Genomic DNA, 22,736 nt, shown 5'->3' with positions numbered 1-22,736 from the left:
CTAGATTACAGTCTGATCTGACAATGAAAATATTTTATGCTTTTAAAAAAAATGGTCTGTGATACAAAATTGACCAGAACTAACAAAAAACTTTATTGTAAAGTTTTTTGTTCTGTAGGTATAATGTGATGTATTTTCACTCACTTAATATTTCCCAGTTTCTTATATATGTTTCTGAGAACCTTATTTTCAGACATTTATAATTTAAGTTCATCCATCAAAATAAGAGACTATTTCACACTCATAAAGCAGCAGGAAAAATTATTGTGTCCATATTTTGAACTGGCTCCATAGCCAGAAAGGTAAGGCATTTGATCCACCCACATAATTCTGTATGGGGTAGTTATGTGATATTTATTTCAGATAAAACTTTTAGTTCTTCAATCATGGGTCTCAGATCTAGAAGAGCAAAATACCATGCTTATCCAGGCAGTGGAACAATTGGAGCAGGAAGCAGCTGATCGTGTGTCTTTACTTCAAGAAAGTTTGCAGCGCTCATCTCAGGCAGCTGTTGCATACATGACCAAGCTGGATGATTTTGATAAGGGTGTGTCTGTAGAGAAGGTATGCTCCAGAATATGGTTATCTTGAAGTTAAGAGGTTTGATAATATCTGGGTTATGCTGCATTTTGTATTTTAACTTGTTTAATGTTTCAGACCTTATATTGTAGCACTGATCAGTACAAAACACTTTCATTTAAGAACTAAAATGTTTATATACCATCCAAATTCACAGTATTTTAACTTTCTGACTACAGTACATGCCTATACAGGAGAGATGTAGATAATCGTGAGGCTTTGGGTAAGATAGATTAGTGAGTCCTGCTGGTAAGAAATGTACACATAAGATACTTTAAGTTGTTTTAATTGCTATAATCTTAAATTATGGATTAAATCATTGAATATTTACTGACGTCTGTAATGTTTATAATACATGTAGAAGTGTTATGAATCTTATGCTCCACATATCTGGAAACTGATCAGTATTATGTAATACCTTGTATGTTTAATTGTGAAAATATTCTGATATCATTGTTTGGTGTAGGATAAAGATTCCATTATTGAAGATCTTAAGGCTGAACTTTTGAGCCTGCGTATGAAACTGAAGAAATGTGGGTATGGCAAAAGAAGGTTAGTGTTATTTGTAACATATATGGCACTTCCCCTATAATTGCAGTTCAAGGAATATTGAATTGACCAGTGTTAGGAGCTTATCTGTCTTATGTCTACTGGAAATCTAGGTAACTGTATTTGATCCAGCCCAAAACTGCATGCATACATACATGCATGCATAAAGGTTTCCTGGGTGGAAGTGGCTAATTTGGAATGTTGTCAGTTCTATCTATTAGTAGCTTAACCCAGTAGTGGGTCATTGCCACCTCATTTCAGAGGTTTCATAGTCTTTGAAGCGTGCATTATGAGTAGTGAGTGACCAGCCCACTGACTCTGCACAATTTCTACTTACTCTTGATTTAACTGCCAGTACCATCTAGCAGTGAATCAGGAGAGACTTGGGTGAGAAATGACCGCTGAATTTTGCTTACAAAACATGTCATATCATGCTTGCAAGGTTCTTTTACATGCCGTAAATCTATGACATGGGACCGCTGGCTTTACAACCCCTCCAAAGGAAGTTGTACTACAGATTTTTATCACCCTTAAAAATCCATCGACCTTGGCCGGGATTGAACCCGAAAACCTTGGTTCCAGTGGTGAGCATGCTAACCACTAGTCCACCGAGGGCAACAATGTTGTCAGTTAAGTGATTTTAAATGAAAATGTTGTATCATCATGTTTATTTATAAGGGTTAAGGAATAATTTATATTTACAATTAAACAGTAAGAATAGTGATTGATAGCAGTGTTTATTGTACAACTGCTGCAAATGCAAATAATTTTAAATTTGTAGTAATTATATTCTTCCAGTAATGGTTCAGAACTTAAGGAGGAAGTTATAGCTCTGAAGGAAGACAATGAACTGAAGGAAGGGAAGATTCAAGGATATATAAGAAGATTTCAGGAACTAGGGGATAGTATGCATGACAAATCTTGCCAGGTAGTTATTGCCAGAAAAGAAGATAATATTCTCAAATGCATTTTGTAATTATCTTATTAACTTCACAACCTCTGTCTGCTGACATGTTGAAAATGTGCCTTTCATTAATGGATGATGAAAATTGACTGAGGATGTTTATTAACAATTTTAGGGTTAATGAAAATTTTTGACTGCATCAGGTAATTAGGTCTGATATAATTGAAGACAAATATTAAGTTTTCCAAATATTTTTTTAAATATTATTATGTTTAAAAATTTAGCATGAATGTACAGTTTTTCTCTAGTATTTCAGGACAAAGTAATGAAATCTAGAGTATCCCATCTCAGTAAAAGTGCATGTATAGTATATATATTGACAGGCTTCTTCTCCTTCTGTACATTAATGTTTAAATTGACAGGTTGTGATTGAAACACAGCCAAGAGGCAAATCAAGTGATGATAAGTATTTTGAAGAGTTAGATGTATGTCTAAACAAAGCTTTGCAAGAAAAGTCAGAACTTGTTAAACAAGTGGAGCAGCTCAAAACACAATTGAAGGAAAGTGTGGTGGAAATTGAGCAACTCAGCAAAGCAGTGAATGACAAGGATCAGGTAAAATGTGCCCAGTTTGAATCTTGATTAATATTTATTTTGGGTTTGCTCACAGCTGGAATGTAGCACGATATTAGCATGAAAGTGGTCAAGATTTCTTTCCAACCTTACAATAAAACTGTGATGTATTGTGCATTGTGTAACAAGTTGTGGTGTAACAGTTAGTACAATGAACCTCTCCCATGGAGAAACAAGTTATTTAATGTATACAGAGCATAACAGTCCTGGCATGTTCACCAGACTTTAAGTTTTGAATTCTGTAAATGTCATCAGTGACATCAGAGTTCTTTGGGATTAGTGACTTGTGTGGGCTGGGAGCCTGTTGTCTGACTGGATACCCCACATGGTTGTGAGGATGGTTGAAAATTTCTGACATGAGAATTCCATGGCCGAGGATTTACTCCCACTTACTTTTGTTTGCAGAAACGCACATGTAGGTTTTTATACAAAGTACCCATTATCATTGCTGATTTCAAGGAAAATAGGAGTGTTGACAGAGTTTAATAAAACTTTGGAGAGTAAAATTTTTTGCAAACTGTTCAGTTTACAAGTTTTTACATGCACATATTTAATAGGCATGCTTCAAGGTAGAGAAACATCTAAAAATTGAAAGCACTGGACAAACATTACATGGTACAACTATACCATCCAGTAGTATAACAGGGGTGGTTTCATAGGTAAGGTGACAAACCTCTTAATATCATTTTCACTAGTAACATGGTTCATATATTCTCCTGTCTGAGCTAAACATATTTAATAAAGATCAGTTATTCTTTTAATTTTCAGTCTGCAAAAGATATGCGCAAGGCTTTGACAGCAGAAGTAGCTGATAAACATGATCAGAATTTGGCTCTTCGACGTGAAATACAACTTCTGGAAGAGAGATATCGTCAAGCAGACATGCAAACACATTTCAGAGATGTTATTATTAAAGAAATGAGAAAAGATTTAAAAGTTGCAAGGTTAAAGGCAAGTACATTGACAGTTTACTTTGAATCTAGTATATACAGTTTTAACTCAGTGTTAAATTTGGATTTTGAAGTGTGGGATCTTATATTGAATGTTTTGTTTTGCAGCTTGCCTCCATTGACCTAGACCAGCAGAATCCTGTGGTATGTAATGGTCAGAAATGCATGTCTTCCTTTCTACCTTCTAATCATCCCACTTGCCAGTCACAATTCTCATCTGTCCAACCTAACAGTGAGCAAGAACAACACTGTTTACTTAATGTAACCTGTCGTCTTTATAGCCATCCTCATGAACACCAGCAGGTTCAGTTTCCTGTTAACAAATCAAACCATGATTTACAAGAGCACACATCTCCTGATAAACCTCATGATTCATGTCTTCCATACCAGCATCTCTGCACTCCTGAAAAGATAATTAGACCTGTTAGTGAGAAGTTATATAATGTCGAAAATACTGATGAAGCTCAAATTCCATCTGCCTGCAGATGTAAACCATTTCTAGAGAATATTCATTTGCCACACCCCCCAGACATGTCATTTCAGCTGGGTGATGAAGAAACATATTATGAAGTGCGTCGACGTAATACTCAGCCTTCCAGAGATGGGAAGATATCTGCTGATAGAAAGGTTGTGTCTGGTCCTAAAGTTGATACTGTACCTGTCCAGAATCATCCTAAACAGGTAGGATCTGGAGTAAAACATGTTCATCATAAATGTGCATGTGATAAAAAACATAATCCTACATTGAGCCAATCTTGTGATTATCATCATCATCATCATCATCATCATCATCATCATCATCATCATCATGAATGTCACCATCATCATTGATATTCAACCAAACTCTCCTCTACATAAAGTGTAAATTATAGCACCAAGCATGATTTGATCAAACATGACCTCCATGTTATGCATTATCACTCTTTTTGGTGTCATCAAAACAGTGTTATGGCTGAAGATTTCTGTCTTCTGGGTTATTGCGCTGTGTAGTCTGGTCGATGTTAACCAACGTTTCAGAGGTCATACTGCCTCCGTCATCAGGGCGATCAGGGTCATCGCCCTGATGACGGAGGCAGTATGACCTCTGAAACGTTGGTTAACATCGACCAGACTACACAGCGCAATAACCCAGAAGACAGAAATCTTCATACTCACCGCTGTGAGAACCTCAAGTCTTACACAGTGTTATGGCTCTCTGATTATGAATGGCATTAGAGCCTAAATTGTTTAACTGCTTTTAATAGATGTTTTGTTTGTTGTTGTTTGTTAGATACCCTTAATTTACAATGTGTTTATTATTGTGAAGCATATAAAATTGGATTTCCTGTGCTTTTCTGGTAGCAAAGAGAAATGTATTTAATGAAAATTATGAATGTTGTTAGTGAAATACTGTCTCTGTCTTGTGTACTTAAAAATTAAATGTTTAATTCAATGTTCAAATTATCACTGCAGTTTTTCTTTAATTTTATAATGCGTAAGTTCACGTCATGTTACTGTTTTGTTCTTTCTGTAAAGACTATATCCTCATGAAGTTTTATTTGCTCATACAGTTTTACTAGTATATACATGTGCAGCATATTCATCAACAATCTTTAATCAGCAAAGGAAATTAAAAATTTTGCCTTTAAATAGGGCCTAGTATTTTAGAGAGTGTTGTGGAGTGAATCATGATTTTATGAAGAGTGTTCTAAATTAGTAGAACAAAGTAAAGTGCTAAAACTGTTATTAAATTATTGATTGTCTGTCTCCACAAAAATATATGTAAATTCCTGTAGTCATTTTTTTATAAACATTTTTTCATCATGCCCCATTACAAGATTGCAATATTACATGCATTAATATAAAACACTTTAATAGATTGTACAACTGTAGTGTCATGATACATTGTCACTGTTTCCACTTATGTTGCTGTGCTAAACTGTTTTATAATCAATGGACTTCCTGTAGTCATGCACTCATTGTACTATTAATATATGTCTTTCTATATTGGACATGTTTTGCACTCATTGGTTTATCTTACAGTCCCTCACTATTATCACAAACCACTTTGTTGCAGCAAAAAATATTTATTGAAGTAATTGATGAAAAAATAATAAAATATCAAATATATAAATTTACATATTTTATTGCTGTGTTATGCAACTAATGTTGTGTTAGTAAATATAGTCATAGTTGAAGGCTAAAATAAGATAAAAATTTATGTTGACAATCTTGGTTCTGTGTTGTGGCTGGATAGACATCAGAATATTAGATGTGTAGAGTATGCATACTGTCACTTATTCTGTTAGGTATGAAATAAGTATATTAAGATTTAACTTCCATGATCACAGTCTTGAATTGTGGTGCTGTATTATGGTGTGTCATTGACTAAACTCTACAATTGCTAAATTTTTCTTCTGTGGGAATTTGTGTTGTACTATTGAATATTTCTTTTGTGGTGCTTTCATTTGAACTTCAGTAGTTATAGGCTTATTATTTATGTGTGTGTGTGTGTATTCTATTTTCTTATCACTATTGTGCATGTGATGTGGTGAAATTTGTTGTGCTTTCTATTGACATTATTGTTCAGCATGTCAGATACAGTGGTTGCGGTCTTTAATGTTTGTCGTAGTGTACTGTGCAGTTTTTATTTAGTGCAGGTGATAGAAGGGGATGTTTAGGAGAGAAAGGCATATTATTTGTGGTAGTAGTTGAACAAAACATCAAAAATGGGATTATAACTATATGTATATACACTATTGACATACAGCATATAAGAGAAGATGTTTAACCCCAAACACAAAGAAATACTGTTAATAATTCTTCAAACATCTTTGTCTTTACCTTTTGGTGGTATGAGTTGCAGGTACCAGTTTCAGCATTTTGTAATAGAATTGAGAACTGAGTATAAAATTCAGGTATCCATTATTTGTAGTCATAGTTGTGTTTGTTAGATAAACCACAAGACACATGAAATTACTCAGATCACATGTAGTCTTATATGAAATTAAACATGGTGATCAAGAGTAAGGACATGAATGAAAATTCTGCCATTAACAATTCTGTAGTGAATATTGCTATTTTAGTCTTGCATTGATCAACAGTTAATGCTTAGAATTTGTCTTTTATGACAGTCAGTGGCTAGTATCATTGTGGTTGAACTTTGTTAACAGAAAGTATTTGTATTGCACAATTCTGTGTAATTTAGAAAAACATGTTAATATGGACTGGAGATTTATTAAAGAGAACTCTTGAAATGAAGTCCAGTATCCAGTCAGCAATATAATTTTATCACTTTTGTGTTATACTTAGCATTAAGTAATATAGTACATGTTAGTGTCTCGTCATCAGAAGACAGGCGGGCAAAATTATCTTATGGTAGCTAATAAGTCCTTTGAAAGGGTTACAAAGTTCAAATATCTGGGAACAACAATAACAAATCAAAATGATACTCATGAGGAAGTTAGGAGGAGATTAAATTCTGGAAATGCTTGCTACTTCTCAGTTCAAAATATTTTGTCTTTCCGTCTGATTTCTAAGAACCTGAAAATTAAAGTATACAAAACAATAATCTTACCTGTTGTTTTGTATGGGTGCGAAACATGGTCACAAACTCAGAGGGAGGAACACAGATTGCAGGTGTTTGAGAACAGGGTGTTGAGGAGGATATTTGGGCCTAAGAGGGAAGACGATGGGGCATGGAGAAAACTGCATAATGATGAGCTTAAAAATTTGTACTCCTCCCCCAGTATTGTCAGGGTGATTAAGTCAAGAAGAATGAGATGGGCTGGGCATGTAGCACGCATGGATGGGACAAGAGGTGTGCACCGGGTACTGGTTGGGAAACCTGAAGGGAAGAGACCGCTGGGGAGATCTAGACGTAGATGGGAGGATAATCTCAGGCGGGATCTATGGGAGATAGGAGTTGAAGGAAACTGGATTTTGTTGGCCCAGGACAGGGTCCGGTGGAGGGCTTTGGTTAATTCGGTGATGAAACTTCGGGTTCGGTAAGCCATCTAGTTAGTTAGTTAGTTAGTTAGTATTTATTGTTGAGAGAAAAAATTTAATTTGCATGAGGGTATTATACAAACTGATACAATTTTATGAAGAAATTATTAATATGAATGTTTAAAAGGATATATAGTACTTTCTCTGGTCCTTATGTATAACACATTTTCTCATGGAATTCTTCTCCAGGAAATGATTAATAAGGATACTATAGAACACTTGAAGAACAAGCTACTCATGAAGGATAATACAGTAAGTAATATTTATACCTATTTTGCAATTAAAAGTTTGATATCATATGTATTAATTGTTACTTTTCTTTGGTATCATTTAATGGGGCTTTAGAATATTAATTTATAAATAAGTTATTTGTTGGTATGAGACCTAGCTTACATTATGAAATCTGTGTTTGTATGCAAAACAGCCATGGCTGCTTGCAGGAGAATTATAGTTAATGTTTGTTTGCAGATAAAGAAACAGCAGGAAAACATACATGATTTACAAAATACTTTAAAGAAATATCAAAATGATTTAAATGATCTCCATCTTAAAACTAAGAAGACCAAAATGGAATTGGAAGATTTCAAATTACAGTGTATTGAACAAGTAAGTTTCTTCAACAATTGTTTAAGTGCTGTAGTAGTGCTATATTTCCATACCAAGTGCTTGAAAGAAGACTAGTATGAGAGAATTTAATATCTTTCGTGGAATTGAAACTGTTACAGAATTTTACATTGGAAGGCCAGATATTATTTTTCTGTTAATCAGTAGAATATTCCATTGTCCATTGCATACCATAAATGGACATTGTTCTGCCTGACTCCTTATCTAAACACCCATATAATTTCTGTTTTCACATGGGATGTGAGATTTATAAGATGCATGATGCAAAGGTGTCATATCCTGATTACAGTGCATGATAGTCCATGACTTTTCATGAAGCACGTTGTTTTCCGGTCTTAATTACTGATTTGGGTTGAAGTTCAGCAATGTGAATTCTAAGGTGAAAAATGTGTTATGCTGTAATGTATTTGTTACTGTATGTGTAACAATAAGTTCTTTTGAATAATGACAGTAAATTTGAACTTTTGATGCAATTAATGTTAAAACACTTTAATAATTCTGAATTGACATTTCCATATCCAGAAACTTTATTTGCAGTGGATCTCAATCCTGTTATATACAGTTTGTCCCTAAAAGATGTATGTACACATTCAGTGAATGAAATAAATACAATTTAATAAAGTAAACCATTACTTACGTCAGCATTGGCACTTGGTGAATTAGCAAATCGAGTGTAGGTGTTCAAAATGATCACTGATAGCTTTGTGGCATAATTGACAGTGGTGAGCAGTTGACTGAAAAGAGCCATCAAAGTTGCTGCTGTGTATGGGATACTGTATAATTTTCTTTTATGTCTAGGGTCATGAGAATATTCCAAATAAGAGCAAGCAAGATGAGGCAGTTCTAGTGACATCAGAAGTACAGACTCAGCACTTTCTATTGCCAGAGGTAAAATGAAGATGGAATGTTACTTTTCTGTGTTTTATACTTTAGTTTCTTTTGTGTTAAAATGAACTTTGGAGAAATGAAATCTCTCCTTGTTACTCATTGCCATAGTGTTAGTATCCTTCCAGGACAGGACTGTAAAATGGATGTTCTTCCTCATTGTTCTAAGTTCACAATTGATTTTGTATAACTCTGATATGGCATTGTTAAATAAATTAGTAAATGGTGCCCTTGTAATTTCTGTTTGAAATCATTATTGTAAAAATGACCTTCAGCTAAAAAGATTTTGAATAATGTGCACAGTAGTTTATAAAATTGTATGTTGCATTGAGACTTTATGAGGTTTTGCCTGGTTGTGTTAATCATAAAATTCAGGACAGTAATTCTTTTAAGAAAATTAGAAGTAATATATGCAAATTGGATGTGTCCCCTTCTTGTTGATCAAATACAATGATTCTAACTGTTCTGTCACTTGTTGATGCATTTGTAGTATTTTTCTTCCTGATGTTCAGTTCCTTTGTCACATATTGGATAAGAATTTTCTGAATCCCTTTCCTCTATAGTTATGTTTGTGTTCGGGAATTAAAAACTAATTAGGTGCTAGGTAGTTTTTAAGAATAAACACATAGATATAAATTGTAAAGAATCATCCTGTTGCAGTTTATTGTTAAACACTAATATTTTGGTCCATCAACATCATGCAACTTACAAACACCATGTGCTGTTCTCAACACATTAATTGTTATTAATAATACATTGTTAATATTACAAGTATGATGATTCTTTACATCATATTTTGGCTGATGTCGGCTGTCTCTAGGTAGCTTTAACTCCACTTGTCAATTGTAACATTGATCATCTCTTCAGTTTTCAGGGGATCATGGTGGATGTATTGTACAATACCTGAATAAGGATGAGGATGAGTTCAGAACCTTGAATGATCTCATTGAACAGATAAATGAACTTTCTGATATTCTGAAAGCAAGAGAAAGTAAGGTATTATATTTTAAATAACCTGCAAGCTGTTAAAGTTGAATTTACAGCAGTTTGTTTGTGCACCAGTCTTTCTTCTTTTAACCTGTAATATTTTTTCTTAACATGGAATTCGGTTCACTTTCCATTGCATTAACTAACTAACTAACTAGATGGCTTACCGAACCCGAAGGTTCATCACCGAATTAACCAAAGCCCTCCACCGGACCCTGTCCTGGGCCAACAAAATCCAGTTTCCTTCAACTCCTATCTCCCATAGATCCCGCCTGAGATTATCCTCCCATCTACGTCTAGGTCTCCCCAGCGGTCTCTTCCCTTCAGGTTTCCCAACCAGTACCCGGTGCACACCTCTTGTCCCATCCATGCGCGCTACATGTCCCGCCCATCTCACTCTTCTCGACTTAATCACCCTCACAATACTGGGGGAGCAGTACAGATTTTTAAGCTCGTCATTGTGCAGTTTTCTCCACGCCCCATCGTCTTCCCTCTTAGGCCCAAATATCCTCCTCAACACCCGATTCTCAAACACCTGCAATCTGTGTTCCTCCCTCTGAGTGAGAGACCATGTTTCGCACCCATACAAAACAACAGGCAATATTATTGTTTTGTATACTTTAATTTTCAGGTTCTTAGAAATCAGACGGGAAGACAAAATATTTTGGACTGAGAAGTAGCAAGCATTTCCGGAATTTAGTCTCCTCCTAACTTCCTCACAAGTATCATTTTGATTTGTTATTGTTGTTCCCAAATATTTGAACTTTGTAACCCTTTCAAAGGATTTATTAGCTACCCTAAGATAATTTTGCCCGCCTGTTTTCTGATGACGAGATACTAACATGTACTTAGTTTTTTCTGAATTTACTTCCAGCCCCACTTGTCTACCAGCCTCTAGTAAAACTTCTGCGTTCCTCTTTATTGTATTTATATCGTCCCCCAATAAATTAACATCATCAGCATATGCCAATAGCTGATGTGTCCCGTTCAATTGCAAACCCTCCTGCCTACCTTGGACCTTCCTGATGGCGTATTCTAGCGCAAAGTTAAAGAGCAAGGGAGACAAAGCATCTCCTTGTTTTAGACCGTTCTTGATGAGGAATGTCTCAGATACATATTTACCTACTCGAATTTTGCTGCAGGTTTCATTTAAGCACATTTTTATTAGACCCACTAGCTTCTTTGGTATACCAAATTCAATAAGAATATTATATAGCACTTCTCTCTTCACAGAGTCATAGGCTTTTTTGAAATCTATAAATAACTGATGTACAGTCCCACCGAACTCCCATTTTTTCTCTAGTATCTGACGAATGCAAAAGATCTGATCAATCGTTGATCTGTTTCGTCTGAACCCACACTGATGATCCCCAATAGTTTCATTCGCATATGGGGTTAATCTTGCCAAAAGAATGTTGGATAGAATTTTGTATGAGGTTGATAGCAGCGATATTCCTCGGTAATTACCACACTCAGTCTTGTCCCCCTTCTTATAAATAGGAATAATTATGGATTCCTTCCATTGATGTGGCATCTCTTCCTTATCCCAAATTAACTGAATAAGCTTATGGATCCTCATATGCAACCCTTTGCCACCTGCTTTAATTAATTCGGCCGGAATCTGATCAATTCCTGGAGATTTATAACTTTTCAACTTCCCAATGGCTAGTTCCACTTCATCTAAGCTAGGTTCTGGCACCAACAGTTCAGCTGTATGCATTTTAATCTGTCTAATATCACCAGTATTATGAACATTTAAGAGCTCGCTAAAGAAATTTTTCCACCTATTCACAATTTTTATTGGATCTGCAAGCAAATTGCCACTATCATCCTTTACCAAATTAGTCTGGGGTTGATATCCTTTCTTAAAGTTATTAATGCCTCTGTACAGGTCTCTGATGTTTTTTTCCTTATTATTTGTCTCAAGTTCAGCAATTTTGCCCTTCAGGTATTCCCTTTTCTTAGTCCTAAAGGTTCTACTAGCCTCACGTCTCACGTTACATAGATTATCCGCATTTGTTTTGTTTGGGTTCTGCAACCATTGAAATTTTGTTTGCTTCCTTCGATCTATTAATTTTGAACATTCTTCATCAAACCACGGTTTATTTTGCTTTCTCCTGTAGTATCCTAGTTTCTCTTTTGCTGAAATTTTGATGCAGTTTCTGACATTTTCCCACTCCCTGTTGATGTCCACACTTTCATTATCCTCATTTGTCTCTAAAATTTGAAACCTATTCGAAATTTCAACTTGATATTGTTCCTTTGCCTCTCCCTCACTTAATTTTTTCAAATCAAATCTTTCTGTGTCAAAATTTTGTTTAGTTCGTCTACTTACTGAAAGCCGCTCCCTCACTTTTGCTACCACCAGATAATGATCAGTGTCGCAATCTGCTCCTCTGAATGATCTCACATCAATTACATTTGTCTGCCTTCTCTTATCTACTAAAACATGATCTATTTGATTGTGTGTTCTGCCATCTGGGGAAGTCCAAGTGTATTTATGAACATCACGGTGTGGAAATTTTGTACTTTTTACAATTAAATCTTTTGACGTAGCGAAGGTCACTGCTCTGACGCCATTATCATTACTAAGTGCATGGAGACTCTCGCTGCCTATTGTGGGTTTGAAGACATCCTCCCTCCCAATTTTTGCATTGAAATCTCCTAGCAGAATTTTCATGTGATACTTGCCAAATGTATCAAATACTGATTCCAATTCTTCATAAAAGCTATCCTTGATATCATCGCTTTTGTCTTCAGTTGGGGCATGAACATTAAGGACAATGATGTCGCACCAACGTCCTTCCAAAATTACGTAAGACAACCTGTCACTAACAAATTCTACTCTCTTAACTGCTGCCCTAATTCTGCTATGAACAAAAAAACCCGTCCCTAGCTGATGATTGTCATTCCCCTTTCCATAGAAAAATGTAAAATTGTCCACTGGGATCGTGCCCTCCCCCTCCCATCGCACTTCCTGCACTGCCACTAAGTCTAACTTATAATTCCCTAATTCCCTACACACTGATTTCAGTGCCCCAGCCCTATAGAGGCTCCTAATGTTCCAGGTACCAAATCTCATGTCCTTTTTCAATTGCCGTGGTCGTGCCAAAGAGTCCGTCCTGATCCGAGGCTTGGTTGATTTTTTCGTAACACATATTTTTTTTAAAGGTGAAAGGTTGTTAGCCCTACACCCAACCCCCAACCTGGAGGACCAGGGTATCACTCTTAGTCTAGAGCATCTCCTTAGACCTGTCCGGCTTGGGTGACCCTACCATGAGCCGAAGCTCAGGCCGGCATAGCCCTAAGGGTCATTTGAGCACGCAAGCCTCCTCACCCGGCAGATTGCCTTCGACAAGGTGGTGATACCTTCGAGAAGGCTTTCCATTGCATTGCATTTTTAAAAATATTTAGACAGCTGTAGGAATTATTGAAGTTAATAATTAAAATTAAATGAATAATTTGTTAAATGGTACTTCTTTCTTACTAGATTACTGTCCAAGATGTTATGATAAGCAATCTTCAGAAAAAAGTGAAGGCATCCCATGTTGAAGTAGTAATGATAAAGGAGAAGTGTGAAAAATATGTAAGTCTTCAAAATAGTGTTGTCTTACAGTTCAGTGAAATCTCTTTTCATTATTTCTGTTGAAGGCAATGGATTTGATACTATGCCAAGGAATACCTTAATTAAAGAAATATTAACACTGATAATGTAACTAGGAAACCTCCAAAAAAAGAGGTGGCAAAGACCCATAACTGGGTTGTAGAGCCAAGGAGTCCTAATGATGAATGTTGGCATTTCAGTGCATGTATGTATGTAAATATGTGTTATTTCTTATATGGTATTTCTAGTTACAAGATATTCAGAAGACAGAACAGAATCAAGCAGGCTGTGAGAGAAGAATTAAAGAACTTAATGATGTTCTGGAAAGATCTTATACAGACCTTCAGGATTCTCTTAACAGTATGGATATTGGAGAAGTGAGTTGATGCTTTCCTGTCTTTATACATACTTGGTCATAATTAGTGAATGCAGTAAGTAATTTATCATCATTTGGCCTGTAGTTATTCATTCAGAGATATTTGTTCTCTGAATTACAGTTTTTTAATAGGAGAGTATTTTTAAATTAGTAAAGTTATTTTTATATTATGTTGAAATGTAATGCAGATTTATATTGCAGAATACAACATGCATACTGTGTGATCAGAATATGAAAAATTTCCGCCAGAGATATGATGAAAGTCAAGAAACATTCAAGAATTTGAAAGCGGAATTTAGTTACTTATTATTCAATTTGAAGTCACATGAGAAACAGGTTGGTTCTGATTTTCTTTTTTAGGGAGGTTTTCATGTTTGAGGCTAAGACCAGAAGAAACTTAAGAAATTATGCTTTTGCAACTCATATTAAACCATGACACTTCTTGTATTCATTTTTCATTTTAATTAATATTTTTGACATGCTGTGTTCAGTTATTCATTTTGATATATAATTTATTAATCTTGTTAATCTTTGTTTAAAGAATTGTGTATAGGTGATTTGTCATTGATAGTGAGAAGATAAGCCATTCTGTTTATTTGTGTATGTGTGTTTGTTTTCAAGCCATTTTAGAGTTTAAATTTGAGGATGGTGTAAACCTGACCTTGAATTTTCATTGTTTCTCATATACAATTTATGTCATTTTTGCACATTTTGTTTCATATTATGGGACAGATGTGTACATTCAAAGAGAGAATATCTTGAGATGACAGCATAATATGAAAAGGGTAAAACAATTTATTAACATGCTGTGATCAAGATTTCTGATCAGATTTGAGCATCCCTTATATAATGGCTACTGGTTGTCATAGCTTTCTTCATATTCTCTGTGTTCACAGTAATTTATGGTACATAATAGCCAGAATTTCCAAGTTTCTGTATACAGCAATCGGTGTTAGCATATGTAGTTTTAGGTTCTTATAGCAGCTTTGATGTCAGTGGTGGAAATTATGGGTTGTGATGCTGTGTGAACTTCAGTCCTGATGGTGGATATTCCATTGAGATGTTAGTACCCATCTACAAGTCTCTATGGCATCACAACACAGAAGACCAACATAGAGATCTGTGTTTAGTCTTTCAGTAACAAGACAAGACATTAAATAAATATTAGGTACAAAAGGAACATGATATATAATCACATATAATAGTGGTTAATTCAGGAATGTCTTGTATTTTATTTTTAGGTTACATATCATGGAGGTATGATTGATTCCCTTAACGAAGTATTACAGAGAAATCAGTGTGACCTTGAAGATATTCTGAGTAAAACGTCTGTTTTTGTAAGTTGCATTTACCAGTAATTGTAAAATAGCTGGTGAAGTAGTGAAGCAGAATAATGTGTGCATTGTAAATTTCTGTTCCTTGATATTGACTGTTTTTGTAGTAGTAGTAGTAGTAGTAAAAAAAAAGTAACAGCAACAACAATTATAATAATAAAGACTCTTTTTACTGCTACTACTACTACTGTCATTTCATTATTAATAGGATATTTGTGCTATAAAGTGATATTTTGTGAACAAATATTCTTATTGGTGTAAAAATCTTTCTATTCACATTCTTATATTGTGAAACTTTTTTACCATGTTTTAAAAGGAGAAAGTGTACCAGTTGCCATAAACATAAAAAATTAGCAAGAATAAATTAAAATCTTATAATTTTTTATGCATATATTTCACCATCACATTCACCAATACTGACTAGACCAACATGAGAGTCATTAACAGTAAATTACTGTGAACAAATGTAGTTTGATGTCATGCTGTATTCAAATATCATTTGTTGACATTGGTGTGGTGATGGCTTAAGTAGTACTATTAGAATGAGTTAACAACATACTATGTGCACTAAAACGAATTTGACAGTTGAAGAAAAAATGACAAGCCTTTACTTTATAAATCACTGTAGAAAATTGGGGTTTAAGAAACATCACTTGTTGGAGGGTAAATTTTGTTCAACTGCATTTATTTTCTCATCTCTAATTTTTATTTTCAGTATAATTAAATTTGTAAGTAAAGTTTGTCCCACTATATGCCATGTAGGCGTTTGGGGTGAGTGGAGGTATAGCTCCTTTCTTCCTTGACCTCGGCACTAGATGGGGGTGAGTGGTCAGCATCACGCCCCGGCCGGCTTTACCCCCGGGAAAAGACCCCGGTACCCATTGGATAGGAGGCTGGGTGGGCCCCAGAGCCGGTCTGGACACAGAGGCTAGAGGAATAATCCTCTGCCCCCGTCGGGGATCGAACCCCAGTCGTCCAGCCCATAGCTAGTCACTATACTGACTGAGCTTTGTATTTGTAGTAAATGTCTTACTCCCAAATTTAAAAAAAATGTCCTTCTTCTTCTTGAACTGGTATTTATTAGGCTTGTTAAGCCTGTGATTCTCCCAAGATCTGGTCTTTCCATCTTTTCGTGGGACGACCTCTGTTTTGTGTTTTCATTGGTTGGTGTTCAAGCAATAATTATGGTAGTCTCTCATTTTGCATCTTTTCTGTTTGCTCTTTCCAATTCTTCTGGTATATTTGAATTTAATTTTCAAAACATTATCATTATTTGTAGTCAAAAGAAAAGCGGGCTTTTCATGTGGACCATGAAGAGTGTGAGCAGAAGATTGAAAGATTGGAGAAATCTTTAAAACATTTCCAAGAGGAAAGGCAGAAATGGTACTCAAAATTGGAATCACTTGCAGAGGTAATAAATAGTGGACTTTGTGAAGTTTTGCAGGTTGATGAATTATATTTAATTTTCACAATTATTTGGTCAAAATATAAGGAAAGGTCATATAGGGTACAGCAGTAAGGTGGAAATTGTATTAACAGTGTTAAAATTCTTTGGGTATCTCAAATTCTGCATGTCATATTTATTTTGTTTCTACATACTGATGCATTCTTACATTTTCACATATATCAGTAACTAAGTTTTGGTGCAGTGAATGTTCAGTAAACCAGAAAAACTCAAAAACATGTACAGTCAGTGGATCTGTGTTTTATCTGTAGTTTTATGAAGTTTGTAAATATTAAACTTGAAAACTAGTTTAAGATATAATTGGTTATGTTTTTATTCCATATTTAAGTTTTAATACATATTAAGGATAATAAAGGAGGAAGGAGTGTTGCTTAAGAAAACATAAGCCTACAGAGATACTGATAGGAAACATGTCCTTGCCTGCAGAGGCACTGATTCGAAACATAAACTGACAGGGTCATTGGTAGGGAACAAGCCTTTAGAGACACTGAGTGGAGTCACAAGGTCATAAGAGACACCAGTGATTGGTTACAGTTCTTGTATTTAGGTATCACCTATCATGACCTTCCTAGCTTCTGCCCTTCTAGACAAGGGTGTAGATACCCTTAGTGTGGATTAAAACACTGATGCAAAAACACTGCGTTTTACATTTGCACTGTGAATTGTTTGTTGTATTTTGGAGGCCTTTGGTTATAGTTTTAGGAGACAAAAGGTGAGGAGGAATCATTAGTGTATGGTGTATATTTACATATTTGCTTATGGTCCACAAAGGTGTAAACCTTCAGATTAAAAGGAAAATAGTACAGAATTTGCATTGCATTTCTGTGTTAATGCCATTTAAGTCTGTCTTTTCCTTTTTTCTCAGAATAAGACTGCTGAAGTGCTTCAAGAAGAACACGAAAGCTTGAAAGCTGAAATTGAGAAACTACAAAACAATTTAATCTCAAGAGAAAAAGTTGTATGTAATAATTATTTTCAAGTAGTAATTTCCTTCTTCCAAGTCTATAAGGCCTGCTATAATCTGTCCTGATTTCCTCGTTGGTTTCATATTTGCTTTATGTAGTCACATAATTTGCCTTGGTGCATAATTTGTTTGTCTGTTTTATTATAGTGTATCTCAATTTTGGTCTTCCAAATAGAAATGCTTTAAACCTCATCCTGCTTCCTCCTAATGTGCAGTTTGAGTATTACAGTGTTCCATCTACATTTAAAAGTTTGGCTGTGTGTGTTACTGGCTTTAGCTGTCTTCTATCTACATATATCTTGAATATTTAATCAGTTTGATGACATTTCTGATGACATCGAGATGTTATTTATGGATACTGACTTGCATTTATTTAAAATCATTGGTTTCTGTAGGGTTTTCAGCAGTAACTGTCTGTTTGTTTTCCTGACATGCTTGAAGATTCTTGTACTGTTGTACTTGATACTAAAAAGTAAAGCTGTCCCACTGTATGCCATGTAGGCACTTGAGGGGAGAGGAGTTATAGTTCCTACTTATTCTTAACCTTGGCATTAGGTGGGGGTGAGAGGTTGGCATCATGCCTCAGTCGCACTTTACCCCCTGGACTGGACCCCGGCTCCAATTGGATAGGAGGCTGGGTGGGTCCCAGAACCAGTCTGGATGCAGAGGCCAGAGGAAAAATCCTCTGCCCCCATTGAGGATCGAACCCCAGTCGTCCAGTCTGTAGCCAGTGACTACACTGACTGAGTTGTCCCAGCTGTACATGATACTAACCGAACATAAACTTTCCCCATCACCCTCTCTCTTCCAAATATCAATATTTACCGTTTCATGAGCTGTTCTGGAGACTAACCCTGAAGATGGCATGTGTTTCAGTTCTAATACTACTATTCTTCTGTTGCTTAAGAGGCATGGTGTATTCAGTAATGGAGTGCACTGAGGTATTAATACCCTATTACAATAGTTTGCAAGAAATATAATTAGTTTATTGTTGCAGGGTGACTAGTTTGTTCATAGTGTCTTTTACTATACCTACTTCAACATGGACATAATATTGAATAACTTTTAGTCTCATTACATATTGGTTCTAAACTGCCAACTTTCTGACAGAGACTGAAACTTGTGTTGTTATTTACAGTATCACTATAGCAATTGAGGAGTGACATTTACAGCCTTACAGGATATAACTCAGATTGCTGCTGTGTGCTCTAATTTTTTTATCTGAAGTTAGTATAATTTTCAATACTTGTTATACAATCTTTCCTAATGTATTGTTTAAACAAACATTAGGTATTGGCGCATGTTTGTAGATAGGATTTTTATGTTGAAAGTGATGGCAAAGTGGATATTTAGTGCATTACATTTTATAGTTATAGTAGCTTCTGACATCTAGCACCAAGCATATGAAGTTTTAACATGACTTCAATTGCTGATTTTCTTTTTTAGGCAGCAAATCAAGAACAAATTATAAATATTCTGCAGGATTCAGTAAATATTGCACAGAAAGAACAGCAAGACTTCCAGCAGAAACTGAAGGATGCAGTGAGTTTATTAAAAATAATACTATTCAATTTCTTCTGAAAATCTGGATTATGTTTGTGGACCTTGTCCATCAACTGATGTTATAAAACATGTAGGGTTTTGAGAACTGGATCTGTCTTTGTCTTCAGGGATAGTGAAGGGGACTAGGACAAGGTCAAACAATCAAGATTGTGTTACATCATCATTAGAACCCTTCAGAATTGGTCTTTTGAAAACATTTATTGGTTTTTCATTTAAAATGTTTTTGTTTCAGGAGGCTGAAAAAGAAATGTTATTAAATGCTCTACAAGAGGAACAAAGGAAGGTAATGTGTGATGTTATATTCATACATGTAACAAGATTATTTACTAGTACATGGATAAGATTACAGTGACATTTCATTAATATTATGCTGCTGATTAGTACAGGAACTTGTTAATTTATAGTTGCTGGTGAATATAAATATTATGACCTTAGTGCTGTTTGCCTTTAGCTAAACAGAAGAACGTAGATTTGGCTGGTTGGCATTGCCATAGCAGGTATTTAATTGTAAATACTATCTTATTCTGTTTTATGAGGCAGTAGATATATGATTTATGAATTTTTATATTATTGATAATGTTGATTGGGACCATGGGACCAAGACTGAGCTTCAGCTGGACCTCCATAACAGTAATCATATAAAGTTTAAAGTAAATTGACAGAACTGAACCAACAGTTACTGAGCTACTTGAATTATGATTTACAACTTTACTGACCTTTAAAATTATTCTGTTTATCTATAAAAATGTGGAAATTTCAGTATTTAGTTTTGGTACAGTTAAGTTGCTGCTTAATGTGGATACATGCTTCTGCAAACAAATTTTATGACATCATTTTATTTGTCATGGTGATGGACAGATATTTATTTAGAAGTCTAACATGTTATGCAGTGAAATTACACAGTAGTTGGTATAATTTTATTTTTAGAATTGTGTACAAACACTGGATAAGTAAACATAATTCTCTTTAGGCTACTCAACTCGCATAAAGAGTGGTTATAATTAAATAGGATATGAGGTTCTCACAGTAGTGAGAACAAAGATGGCTGTTGTCTGGTTGTAGTGCTGTGTAGTATGGTAGAAATTTGCTGGCATTTTAGAGGTTCTGGCTGCCTCCATCACCATGGCAGTTGCCCTAGGTAACTTCTGCCACACAACATAGTGATATAGCCCATATGACTGTCATCTTAGTGGCTCTCATTATTTGATAGATTTGAGGCTGTTTGGCTGTCCTAAGGTTTCTCACAGGTTTTCATGTTCCCTCATAAGCTTCAGAACAGACATAATAAGTGTAAACCAGTAAAAGAAACATGAATGTATGTTTCTTTCATTTTTATTTGTATTCACTATTTATCATATACTGAACTCTGTCATTGTAGGCTGTAAATCTGCAGGAGGCGTTGCTGGCCACTAAACAACAGCTTGAAGACCTTCAGGGGAACAAATATGAAGTGAGTGTGAATTCTGGCATGTCCTGGGGGTGGTCACACTCCAACAAAAATGGTCATGTTAACAAGTGGACTGTGCATGATGTCTGATTTTTGGGAACAGTATGCAGTTTTAGATTATCAGTAACTGACTACATTTTCATGAACAGTTTGAAGTTTTGAGATATCCCAATCAGCTTTAAGGTACTTGCCTTAGCATTTAGTATTGTGATTCTCAACATTCATTGGTACACCTTAATAGGTACCCATTTTAGTACTCCATTTATTCAGTCATGAGAAGGATTGTGTTCAGAATGTTTTTACTACCTGACAAATTTTATACAGTCTTCTAAGAACTGATAACAGTGAGGATGGAATGGAAGGTATGCTTTTAGTTTAGATTTTATCTAAAGTGTATAGTGTCAGCCATCCTTACATTTTATAAAAAATGGCAGAAATTTGAGTTTAGTCAGTATGCCAAACCAATAATATTTATGAAGCTAGTATCACGCTGAACAGTAAATATTAGGTGAAAACAGTGTTCACTTAAGTGGAACATCTGGTTTTGTTAGTAATGCTCATGTTTTTTAATAAATGCATTTTATAGCAGGTATCTCTTTCAACAACAGAGAATAACAGCTCATAAATGAATGCCTGCATTTGCTGTATGTGTGCAATTTTGATAATTGTCTTTGTCAGTTAGTTTGCATTTGTGAACCATGATGTATGTTATATTATGACTAGCTTAATTCAGGGTAGAGATGGTACTGTTTATTGAATGCTGTAAAAGAACATTCCATTGTGTCTAGTTTCATGAAGCCAAGGTCATTATTGATTGAATTCTATCTTTGAGATTTCAGCTACATTGCCTTTTACTTGCCCAACATTTTACTGACATAACTAATGTTGATGAGTAAATACTATAAGAATTATAATAATGTGTGATATTGCCATTTGTTAATTTTTGATGGTTTTTCTGCGTAGTCCATAACTAGGAAACTCCTTGTCACTGGGAATTCCACCAAAGGTAAAATCAACAGTGAGTGCTGCTGCTTTTACAATTTTACTTGCCATATTAATTCTGTAATTGTAGCTGTTACAATGACAGTCAAAATGTTTGTCTCTGAAATACTCAAAATTCAATAAATATTACATTGAATATCTTCAGTTAGAAGTATAATTAAAAAGTTGGAGGCTGTAGACACAGGTCACAAAAACATGCTTTGATAGTTCAGGCTCTGTTTTGAGTGACAGATAATTCAAAGTTATAAAAAGAAATATGTGCTTGGAGTAATTCTTTTGGTTTTAAATACTGTATGCAGAATGTATATATAATGATACTTAAATAAGATTTAAGTGTTTCCATCCTTCATATTTAGAGGGGAAAAAACTTCTAGATTATTCAGTGTGACAGTTCCAAGTCAGAACGCTGTAACACATCTAATGTTAATTGGGTTTCTGGTTTCATGTTAAACATGTAAGGTGTTCTTGGCCACTTTTACTTTACTGTCTGGCATTATGGAACCCAAACATTTATCACTGTCAACAACATAATACCTTTGTGCATATATCATGTCCTTTCTCATTGTAGCCCATATCAGAATCAAATTTTTATATTGTATACTTTAGTATTCCAAATAAGTTAACATTATTTTGTATATGGTAACCAGCATCTCAAAGGAATCTACTTTCTTCATCTGTCATTAAGTTGAGGGAAGCAAATTCTTCAGAGATTTTGAACCACAAATAAGGCTCTACATTTTCTTTACCCAGAAGACCACAATCTAAATTTTCTCTGCTGTGAATACCTTAAATCTCATACAACATATTTTAGGTATGGAATTTAGATGCTGTTGGACCAATATTTTTATTTTTAGAAGTTATAAAATTGTTTGCTTAATTTCTAG

The 22,736-nt window shown here is 35.0% G+C and overlaps 1 protein-coding gene across 6 annotated transcripts in view; it reads left to right on the top strand.

Moving 5' to 3' along the window:
- The window catches only part of LOC110841264 (uncharacterized), a 41,091-nt gene that overhangs the window by 1,678 nt on the left and 16,677 nt on the right, over positions 1–22,736 (top strand). For 5 of the 6 annotated variants that reach the window (XM_022086656.2, XM_087352623.1, XM_022086662.2 and 2 more), the window contains exons 2-20: positions 364–564; positions 1,046–1,131; positions 1,927–2,056; positions 2,455–2,646; positions 3,433–3,615; positions 3,723–4,295; positions 7,791–7,853; positions 8,070–8,207; positions 9,024–9,113; positions 9,978–10,106; positions 13,588–13,683; positions 13,950–14,078; positions 14,279–14,413; positions 15,319–15,414; positions 16,691–16,822; positions 17,742–17,834; positions 19,287–19,382; positions 19,636–19,686; positions 20,782–20,853. In XM_022086656.2, the coding sequence (XP_021942348.2) occupies positions 418–564; positions 1,046–1,131; positions 1,927–2,056; positions 2,455–2,646; positions 3,433–3,615; positions 3,723–4,295; positions 7,791–7,853; positions 8,070–8,207; positions 9,024–9,113; positions 9,978–10,106; positions 13,588–13,683; positions 13,950–14,078; positions 14,279–14,413; positions 15,319–15,414; positions 16,691–16,822; positions 17,742–17,834; positions 19,287–19,382; positions 19,636–19,686; positions 20,782–20,853 (2,631 nt within the window). In that variant the 5' untranslated portion in view covers positions 364–417. The remainder of the gene's footprint in view (positions 1–363; positions 565–1,045; positions 1,132–1,926; positions 2,057–2,454; positions 2,647–3,432; positions 3,616–3,722; positions 4,296–7,790; positions 7,854–8,069; positions 8,208–9,023; positions 9,114–9,977; positions 10,107–13,587; positions 13,684–13,949; positions 14,079–14,278; positions 14,414–15,318; positions 15,415–16,690; positions 16,823–17,741; positions 17,835–19,286; positions 19,383–19,635; positions 19,687–20,781; positions 20,854–22,736) is intronic. The other variant, XM_022086670.2, reaches the window with a different exon arrangement.

This window comes from Zootermopsis nevadensis, unplaced genomic scaffold (genome assembly GCF_977971745.1).
Source record: "Zootermopsis nevadensis isolate Lab colony 2312 unplaced genomic scaffold, Znev_1.0 Znev_ptg000021l, whole genome shotgun sequence".
NCBI lineage: Eukaryota > Metazoa > Arthropoda > Insecta > Blattodea > Termopsidae > Zootermopsis > Zootermopsis nevadensis.
The sequence above is the reverse complement of the archived record's forward strand: the minus strand, read 5'-3'. Positions and strand labels throughout refer to the sequence as shown.